We start from the raw sequence: 9,862 nt of genomic DNA, 5'->3' as shown, positions 1-9,862 counted from the left end.
CGCGAGCACCCACTTATACGGGAAAGGAATTGAGGACTGGTCCAGACGGCGCCCCCCCCGCCTCTTGCTCGGCACCGCGGGGGGGGGGGGGCCTGGCCCCCCCCCCCCCCCCCCCCCCCCCCCGTAGCCAGGCAGTGCAGGCTCGCTGACCCCAGGCTGCTGGCTACAAGGTTGGACATGAAGGGACCCGGATGCAAGGACCAAGCTGGTTCCAGGTGCCTAGCCTGGATCTGAGGATGCACCGTCTTGACATGTTCTCTCTTCCTTTCGTTAATTCCTTAAAGACCCAGGAAGTACAAAAGGCGATGGATGAGAGGAGATTTAAGGACGCTGTGCAACTCCGAGGAAGGTGGGTCTTCCGGAAAAGACCTGTTTTACTGGGAGCCTTTGTTCGGCAGGCCTGGTGTTAGAATGTGCCCCCAGGCGGTGCTTGTTGTGTATCAACATAAGAAGTCAGAAATTAAGACGGTATGTAGTCAAGGCACTGTTCCTAAAGGTCGATGGCCCGGGTGACTGACTACAGAGAGATTTATCTTTTGGCGGGGGTGGGGGTCGTTTAGAAGCTGATGAAATTAGGATAGAGAGTGGCATGTGGCTGCTAGCATTTGGGGAAAGAAACTCGCTGCGTCCTAAACGCCCCTGCCCCCAGCCTCCTACAGCACACCCATTCCAGTCACTGGGGCACCCGAGGCTGCCTTCCCTGAGAGCCTGGACACAAAGCTGGCACCCGCGGGCCATCTGCCTCCGGCACAAGCGTCCTCTGAGGCCCCTTCTCCCCAGAGGAGCCCGTACTGCTCCGTCTACATTCTAACCTTTGGTCTGACACCGTCCTTTTCTTCTAGGAGCTTTGAGAACAACCTGAACACCTACAAGCGGCTCGCCATCAAGCTGCCAGACTCCCAGATCCGTAAGGTAGGAAACGCTGCGCTGCGCCTCGTCCCCGCCTCCGGCAATGCCTGGGTCCTGCTCTGGCCTGGGTGTCCTTCTGCCCTGGCCAGTTCGGGTCTTGGCTCCCAGGAGACCGCACCGTGCCCCGCCGACCCTTTCCTCCTGCCCCCTCCCACCTGGGCGATTAGGCATTTCAGTTCCGGCGCCTGGGCCCCCGCTCAGCCCATACGCTCCGGCTCCAGGGTGCAGCGGTGAGAGCCGTATCTGCTGCGACCCACACACACCCACACGCCCCCCCTCCGACTTACAGAGCAACTGCAATGTGGGCATCGTGAACGTGGGTGCGCCCGCCGCCGGCATGAACGCGGCTGTGCGCGCGGCCGTGCGCGTGGGCATCGCCGACGGACACAAGGTGTTCGCTGTGTACGACGGCTTTGAGGGCTTCGCCAAAGGCCAGGTGAGTCCCGGGGGCGCCTGGCGAGGGAGGTCCTTGTGAGAAGGCAGATTCCGGATTTCTCAAAGGTGGTAGGGAGGGCCTCTCTGGGGTCCGAGGACCCGGGCATTAGGTGGAAAGGGGAGCACGTGCGCCGAGGCTGCAGTGAGGTGTGCATGGGATGCCGTGGGTGATGCACAAGGCCAGCGCACTGAGCACCCACTCCGATAAAAACCTAGGGAAAAGATTAGCTGCTTGAGTGCTTACTGAATACACTTACTGCTCCTCCGCGATTTACTTACTATGTTAACCCATTTAAATCTCTCAGAAATCTAAGATATTACCCCATTTTCCTAATGAGAAAGCTGGGGCACCGAGACTTAATTCACAAGACCAAGGTCATAGGATGCAGGGTGCTAAACACGTGGTGAGGCTACAGACGCTACGCTCTTAGCCAGGTGTTTCCTTGTTCCCTCTCATCCGAGGTTTCAGTTCTGCGGTTTGTTACCTGTGGTCCAGGAATATTAGATGGAAAATTCCAGAATAGACAGTCTGTAAGTTTTAAATTACGTGTCGTTGTGAGTAGCGTGATGAAATCTCCAACTGTCAGCTCTGTCCTCCCGGGACATGAATCATCCTCTCGTCCAGGGTATCTGCCCGTTTAGTCACTTGGTGATCAGATCAACCCTCATGGTATGGCAGTGCTTAAGTTCAGGTGATCCTTACTTTACTTAATAATGTCCCCAAAGTGTAAGACGGGTGATGCTGGCAATTTGGATATTCTCTTACTGCACCTATTTATAAATTAAATTTTATCCTAGGCATGTATATATAGGGAAAGATGGATATGTAGGGTTCCAGCATCGCTGGGGGTCTTGGAACATACTCCCTGCAGATAAGGGGGCAGCTGTGTTTATTCACCCAGTGACTCAGCAGCTACTTACTGAGTTCTTAGGCTGTGGAACCGAATTGGTGAAGAACGCAGACAAGACTCCCTGCAACTCAGGGAGGGAGATGACAGAGGTAAAAATCAGTGGAGTGAACTCTCCAGCATATCAGAACGTGACTGGGGCTAAAAAAACGCAGGGGAGGAGGTTGGAGTGCCATGGGCATCTTCACTGAGGCCCTCCAGCCAGTGATGCTGGGAGGTGACCCCAGACCAACGTGTGAAGGGCTGAGCAAGTGCCTTCGGGGACACCGGATCTTGGTCCCAGGCAGGGCGGGCGGTGCAAAGGCCCTGAGCTGTTGGGGGGTGGGGTGGGAGGGGCTCACGTGACCGCGAGGGGGAAGGAGGAAGGGGGTGAGGGAAATGGAGGAGAGGGCCGGATGGTTTGTAGGTGATCCTAAGGGGTCTGGCCTTCGCTTTGAAAAGACAGGAGGGTTTGGAGCAGGGGCGTGGTGCCTTCTGACAGGTTTCCGTAAGAGGCAGGGGTAGGGAAGCAGGAGAGTACTTGGGGGACTACCTGCAGTAGCCCAGGCAGGATGCAGGCGGCTTGGTCCAATCTGGTGCCGGCGGAGTCCGTGGGAAGTCTTCCATGGTCTGGGTGCATTTTGAAGGCCTGGCCGATAGGATTTGCTCTAGTACTAAGTATGCACAGGTGTGAAGAAAGGAGGCAGGAATGAGTTGCAACTGATGGACACGGGAGATCTGAGAGGCGCTGGGACTTGGATGGAGTGGGAGGTGCCCAGTGAGCAGGTGGCACCCCGTGCAGGGCCTTCAGGAGACCTGGGCGAAGATGCGTGTTTGGAGGCCAGTGACATTCCAAACTGTGGCCGCCCCGAGTGTGTGTGGGGGGGGAAAGGAAAGCATTTTGCTGTTATGGCTGTGGGGTGTTGTGCAAACACCTAGTGGGCATTTATTGGTGCTCGTAGGTGGTTCTCAATTTTTAAGGAGCATTTTTTTAATCTTAGTTTAATTAAGAAAACTGTAATATTAATTTTTCTTTTACTTCGCAATGGTGGGATTTGGCTAACTAAAGCATGCCTCTGATAGGCATGGCGGGGAATAAGATGCAGGGTCCTTCCTACATGCGGGGGGCTTTGCCTGTCCATGTTCCTAATTGTTGAGCCTTAGAATCTGGTTCAGGCTGCAGCTCATTCAGCCTTGAAATGAAAGCCGTTTCCTAACATTTCTCAAATCCTTACAGACACGAAGCCTGTCAGAGGTGCAGACATCTGAGCTATTTTTAAAGCCCTCTAATTCCTTTTTCTTTTTCGCCACAGCTGTTTCTTTCTGTTTGCACATTAGGTAAAGGAAATTGGCTGGGCGGATGTCGGCGGCTGGACCGGCCAAGGCGGCTCCATTCTTGGGACAAAACGGTACTTCTCCTGTCTTGGTTCTGACCTGAGCATTCTTGCGGGGAGCAGCTGGTACAGATGCTGCTGCTTTAAGTTCCCATAAAGGAACCCAGGAGGAATTGGTTCACGTCCTGGCTCCGGTCCGGGAGGGGCCTGGGTTGTGTTATGGGGAGTTGATGAGATGTGTCCTGAAAAAGAGACAAAGCAGGGGACCTGGGAATGGCTTCCTCTGATAATTCCTTGTTTCCATTGATTGGAAGAACCCAGTGGTGGCAGAAACCCCTCATCTCGCTTGAGGTGATGCAGACAGGGATGTCTGAGCTGCGGTGACCTTGCTGTGTAGACAGGATTGATGGTGGCTCAGTGTCGTGGGGACTGCAGGCCTGAGCCGCCAGGTCCGCACAGCCGGAGGGAGGACCTGGGGGGCTCCACACAGAACCACACGTTTCTGAAGTGCAGCCGCTTCTGTTCTCGGGCACAGCCGGGGATGGGGTGTGTTCCCGAGGCGCTGATTTAATACGAAGCTGTTTCTTCTCTGATCTCAGGGTGCAGCCATCGCTATGTGGCACATTTTAATGAGGAAAGGAAGTAGTTGGTACTTAAGCCTAACGAGTGTTGCACTCCATATGAGTGTTAGCCTGTTTGTTGTCCAGGGGAATCGTCCCAGCCTCTGTCCTGCTGTGAAGCTGGGTGCCCGCGTCACCCAGGAATCTGTGGAGCTGGCCTAGTTCTCCAAAGCTCTTTTGGTCCCGTCACCCCCCAGCGCCCTCGGGGGATGGTGTTCTGACAGCAGAGCTCCAGTTAGGAGCCAGGGCCCTATCGGCTGCCTCCTAGGCCCCTTCCGACCAACTGTAATGCCTCAGCATAGTCGGCTTCACGAGCCCCACCCCAGGGCTGCTCTGGGGTGGCTGGAGGGGCCAGCTGGCAGCGTATTCTCACGATGCTCGGATGCTGGGAGGGACCCTGTAGTCGACATCATGACCACTCATGTGCCCTGGCCACCCAGGCCCTATGACTTCTCTACATCCACCCCAAGTATAAACCCCTGATTCTCCAGACAGCACAAGGGAAAGATCGGGGTGGGTGCTGGTCTCAGGATGGGGCATGGCTGACTATCGTTTGTCTCTTCCACTTGCCGGCCGTGTTTGAACAGGTGGTAAAACGGGACGACATGAGCAGGTGTGCGTGGAGGTGACTTTAAATGAGCTTAGATGGGGTAAGGTACACGTACTCTGTACGTGACTCAAAAACTGGAAGTTTCCATCCAATTATCGTTGTGAACACTTGAACGCTTTTGTGGTTCATTTTTTTTCCTAACCAGGCAGCAGGGTTCTTTGAGATCCAGGTGTTGGACAGCTGCAAAGTTTCTTCCCCTTTTCTTTTGAAAAGACCCTCTTTTGAGACCTGACTGCTGGCCGCTCTGCCGCGTGTGGTTCCCCAGCCCCTCTGTCCACCAGCAGCGTGGACGAGGGAGCGGACATCCCCCTGCCGCTTGGTGCCGTGCAGCTCAGCCTCGGAGGGTGGGGCACCAAGGGGGTCCTGCCTGACCGCCCCTCCCTTGAACCGTCCCCAGCACCCTCCCCAGGAAGTACCTGGAGGACATCGCTGCTCAGATGCACACCCATGGCATCAACGCGCTCTTGATCATCGGTGGATTCGAGGTACGTTCTGCTCCCCTGCTGGCTGGCTAGCGCTGTTGGTTTGAAGGGGGACCCCGTGCCGGCTCCTGTAAGCATTGTGCCGTCTGTCCCTCGGTGTGACCGGGGGTCATGCAGCCTCGGGCCCAGTGGCCACTCAGTAATGGTGATGCAGAGAATGAGGGGTGGCAGCACTCGGGGACAGACACTGGCCCAGCTATGTAAAGGGACTCGATCGAGAAGCGAAAGCTCGACTCCATGTCTGGGGTCTGTCCGCTCAGGGAGTTCTCACCTCTGTCGAGTCTGTAGAGATGACCTTCTCTCTTGAACTGGAAGCCCATTGGCTATTCGGAGAGGAGGGCAGTGATGGGGCCAGATCATTATCTTTTAACTACATGTTGGACTGTCCACCTTCATTTTTGATATTCAGCCAAGATCAGTCCCATGATGACCTTTCTGTTTCCTTTAAAGAAAACGTGAGAACCTCAAACAGACTCTCACCCACGAGCGGCTTAGTCTCACCCCGACGGGACGATGCCCGCAGCCTCACCTTGGGTGCAGCGCTGCCCGTGATAGCGATGCATTTCCCTCCCCACCCCTGTCCCATCCCCACAACCGCACACACCCACCTGCAGGCCTACCTGGGACTGTTGGAGCTGTCGGCCGCCCGGGAGAAGCACAAGGAGTTCTGCGTCCCCATGGTCATGGTTCCCGCCACTGTCTCCAACAACGTGCCCGGCTCCGATTTCAGCATCGGGGCAGACACCGCCCTCAACACCATCACCGACGTGAGTGCTGACAGCAGAGCAGGTGCCGCGGACACTAACCCAGGGCGCCTGGCCCGCTTTTATCTACCTGTGCACTCGAGGCAGAACCAGGGCGCTAGGGTGGTTTGCTGAAAAGTTAAAAAAAAGAAAAAAAGGGTCCAGTGGTTAAGACTCTGTGCTTCCAATGCGGGGAACGCGGGTTCGATCCCTCGTGGGGAACTAAGATCCCACATGCTGATGCAGCCAAAAAAAAAAAAAAAAGTCTGACAATCACCGATTCGGCTTCCAAAGATCTTTTGCCACCGTTTTCCTGTGCCACAGCCAGGGTGACATCACCTGTAGTGCAGGTAGTTTTGGGTCACAGTGACGTGGATATTCATTTAAATGCCTTTTTTTTTTGGCTGAGCTAAATTTACCAAAAGCCTAAAACACATTATTGTGGTAAATCCTGGGTCCACTGGCCCGTGCTTTGATATTCGAGGGTAGAAGCTGGACTAAAGATTTTATAATTTTATTCATTGACCTGAATCCTCTTTTAAACAATGGTATTATTTTTGGTTTCGGCCGATAGCCTCATCCTCATCTTCCCCTTTGTGGACTGGGACGATAAAGCACATCTAAAATAATATTGATGTTATTTGAATGTGGGTTTTTCTGTTGTTTTTTTTTTAGCCAAATGGCCATAACAAAACATAGAAATACCTCTTAATCATTGTATTTGTAAATCACGCTTGGGAAATCACATTGGAGTTTGAAGGTCAGTATCTAACACAGAATGCATCACTCCCTTTTTTTAAAAAATTCGGCATCTAAAATTTTTCAGTAAATTCTCACATTTTATTTTCCTTGCAAGACGTAGATCTTGTGACTGTTTTTCTAAGCATTTTTCCTTAAACCCATGGCATCAAATCTGTCTCTATAGTGCTGGTAGATAAAAGAAAAGCTTTTTGGATAGAATTCTCTATTGGATAGAATTTACCTGGTAAGCAATGCTTGTTTCTTGCTTTCCTGAGCCTCTTAAACTTTCCGCAGTTTCTTTACTGAAAAGCCCTCCAGTGTCGCCTGTGTCCCCACGCTGGACCTCCTGACCCGCGTCCCTGCCCGCTTGCCTGCCGCTGCTTGTGCCTCCCCGGTGACACCATCTGTGCTTTCGCTGCTGTGGGACTAATTCAGCTCCTGATCGATGCTCAAGCTCTGAGTTGAAAGGTCATGTCTGTCGCAAAATGAATGTCATCACTGTGTCACTGCTTCTCCTGCATAGCTGGATCTGAATCTGCTCACTCCACGCTTGCAGTAGAGCAACGGAAGTTCATTTCCTAGTTGTCACCTAACTAGACCCCCTTGGGGTGGCGGGGACCCTGGGAGTGGTCGTTGGTGGGTCCTGACCAAGGTCGGTGCTACCACCCTGTGATGTTTCACGCGCCCTCAGGCAGGACTGGATTCTCCCACTTTATAATTCCAGGCTACTTTGCTACAAAGCATGATTTTTCCAGGTGATAAAGATTTCTTACGTGTGTTGTTGAAAATTTGAAAACCAGAATAAGTCCAGGGAAAATTCCAAATGATCCATCCTGCTTCCCTTCAGGGGACTTTGAGATTATTATGCGACCCTTTACATTCAGGATTTTATCCATTCAAGTTTCTCGGAGCCAGGCTCACAGTTATAAAGTGGGCAATGCCTGTCCGTGACTGGGCCAGGGCTGTCCTTACAAGGTAGGGGGAAGTGATGCTCCGAGGGCCTAAGTAGTGTGTCTTGTTCTGGTTCATGAAGGATGGTCAGGGGGTGGTCAGGATGACCCTCCCCGGGCCTGCTCAGTGGATCCTGGAGCTGGGGTGACAGAAGGCCGGGCTGGCGAGTTGAAGTCGCTGGGTTTCTCCCAGGGTTGTGTGTGTTAAGCCACAGTGAGGCTGAGTCTCTTAGGAGGCCTGGGTTCGGGCCTCGGCTGGGCCGGACACTTGCAAGAAGTGGGGCAGCAGGCAGGACTGTGCTGGGGGAGGGGCCTGAGGTGGCCAGAATGTCCCCGGGGCCTAGGGTGAGGACCCCGAGGTGGCCTCATGTGGTCAGCTATCACATCCTCTGGACCCTTAACCACTGTCCTCATGTCACCTCCTTGTCAGCCTGTGTGCTGAGCTTACAGACATGTCACTCGAAACAGATCCCCAGGGGATTTAATGCCTCGTAAGGTCCCGGCGTCTCTGGGGCAGAGTTAATGCCTCAGGGCAGGTTTTTAGGGACTCCACAGGGTGAGGCTGTGCATTGCATCTACTCCTCAGAACCAGCTCACTCGTCCCCTTCAGAACCACAGCTGAAGCGACCTCGGGGCTGCCCGGGCCCCAGGAGGTGGCCGTGGCTACAGCTCTGCTGGTGGCCCTGAATTATGTCGGTGTCATGGCTCAGCGTCGGCCCCAGGACCTCGGGCTCGCGTCCTGGACAGGGTTTTCCCCGGGCCCCCAGTGTCCTTCCCGTTTTCTTGGAGATCAGAGGAAAAGCAGGGGAGTGATGGTGACCAGAGGGTGGAGAGTACCTGCAGGTGTAGAACCGCCGTCAGATTTCAAGGTGCCAGCGCCCCTGTCCACCCCCTATGTCGTGCGCCCCCTGACCCAGAGTATCCCGGGGGTGGGGGTTCACACAGCCCAGGAGTCCGTCTAACTGTGGGGCTCACGTCCGGATCCGGCGGCCCTGCAGTGGTCCTGAGCTGCGCTGGGTGGAGGAGGGTCCGTGTGGGGTGTGGGAGCCAGGCCGGGTGGAGGGAGCAAGAGGCAGGTGAGCAACCCCTTGGAGCCCCTCACCTTCCTCCCGGCCACTCCCTGAACTAACACACCGCGGGTGCCCCATCCTCGCGTCCTTGGGCTGCAGCCCCCTGAAACCCGGCCTGTTTGGGACTCTAGGGAATGGATGGGGGGAGGAGTAGGGGGTGGGTACAGAGCACAGCCCTCCGGGAGGCCTGGATCCATCCTGCCTGTGAATTTTCCTGCAGAAGGCACCCCAAGGTGGTTTTAGGCGGGAGGAATGAAGACGGATGGGGCGGATGCCCATTGGGCGCACGTTCTGCTGCGCATCAGGCTGTGTTTGGAGCTGTGGCTTCAGGGACCCGGGTCACTAATGAGCCACTTTGACTAACACTGAGGCGGGGGATCTGGACCCCAGACCTGTGCTTGAGAAGGCCCGCTTCTCTGACACCTGAGCCAAACAGTTTCACTGGGATCCCAGCCAACTCGGGGCTCAGGGCACCCAGCGCTGCTCGGTGTGAGATTCACAGGGCCCCGAGGGGAGGGGGCTTCCCAAGCTCTGCCTTCAGAGCTGTGGCAGCTGGCACTGCGTCTCTGGTGTGGGACCCAGCGCACTGACCCAGCCCCTAAGCTCTCCCCAGGCGCCCACCCCCAGTGGTGGCCCTCACCTCCTCCCAGATGCCAAGAAGGGACAGGTTGTTTCTCCAGCCCTGTCCCAGTGCCGCCAGGCCCCGCTCTGCTGCCCGCCTGCCTGGCTCAGTGGTGTGCCTAGTCCTGAGGCCTTGCCTGAGCCTGCACCCCGAGGCCCCCAATTCTGAGTCTCCCCCGTGCACCCCAAGTCCCCCCACTGCTGGATCCCCGAACTGCTGAGTCCCTCCTCCTGCACCCCATGTCGCCAAACTTCTAGGTCCCCCCTCCTGCACCCCATTGCCCCCCACTGCTGAGTCCCCCCTCCTGCACCCCAGGCCCCCACTTCTGAGTCACCCCTCCTGCACTCCATGTCCCCCCACTGCTGGGTCACCCCTCCTGCAACCCAGGTCCCCCGCTTCTCAGTCTCCCCTCCCGCACCCATGTTCTCTCACTACTGGGTCCCCCCCCCCGCACTCCAT

General features: G+C 55.6%; 1 protein-coding gene across 2 annotated transcripts in view; it reads left to right on the top strand.

Moving 5' to 3' along the window:
* PFKP (phosphofructokinase, platelet) overlaps positions 1–9,862 on the top strand; it is a 90,709-nt gene that overhangs the window by 44,789 nt on the left and 36,058 nt on the right. For both annotated transcript variants that reach the window (XM_029236742.1, XM_029236743.1), the window contains 6 exons: positions 285–349; positions 843–912; positions 1,199–1,345; positions 3,570–3,640; positions 5,193–5,280; positions 5,892–6,044. In XM_029236742.1, the coding sequence (XP_029092575.1) occupies positions 285–349; positions 843–912; positions 1,199–1,345; positions 3,570–3,640; positions 5,193–5,280; positions 5,892–6,044 (594 nt within the window). The remainder of the gene's footprint in view (positions 1–284; positions 350–842; positions 913–1,198; positions 1,346–3,569; positions 3,641–5,192; positions 5,281–5,891; positions 6,045–9,862) is intronic.

Source organism: Monodon monoceros, unplaced genomic scaffold, assembly GCF_005190385.1.
Source record: "Monodon monoceros isolate NGI ecotype Baffin Bay Population unplaced genomic scaffold, NGI_Narwhal_1 Super_Scaffold_21, whole genome shotgun sequence".
NCBI lineage: Eukaryota > Metazoa > Chordata > Mammalia > Artiodactyla > Monodontidae > Monodon > Monodon monoceros.
This window is presented reverse-complemented; position numbering and strand designations above follow the sequence as displayed.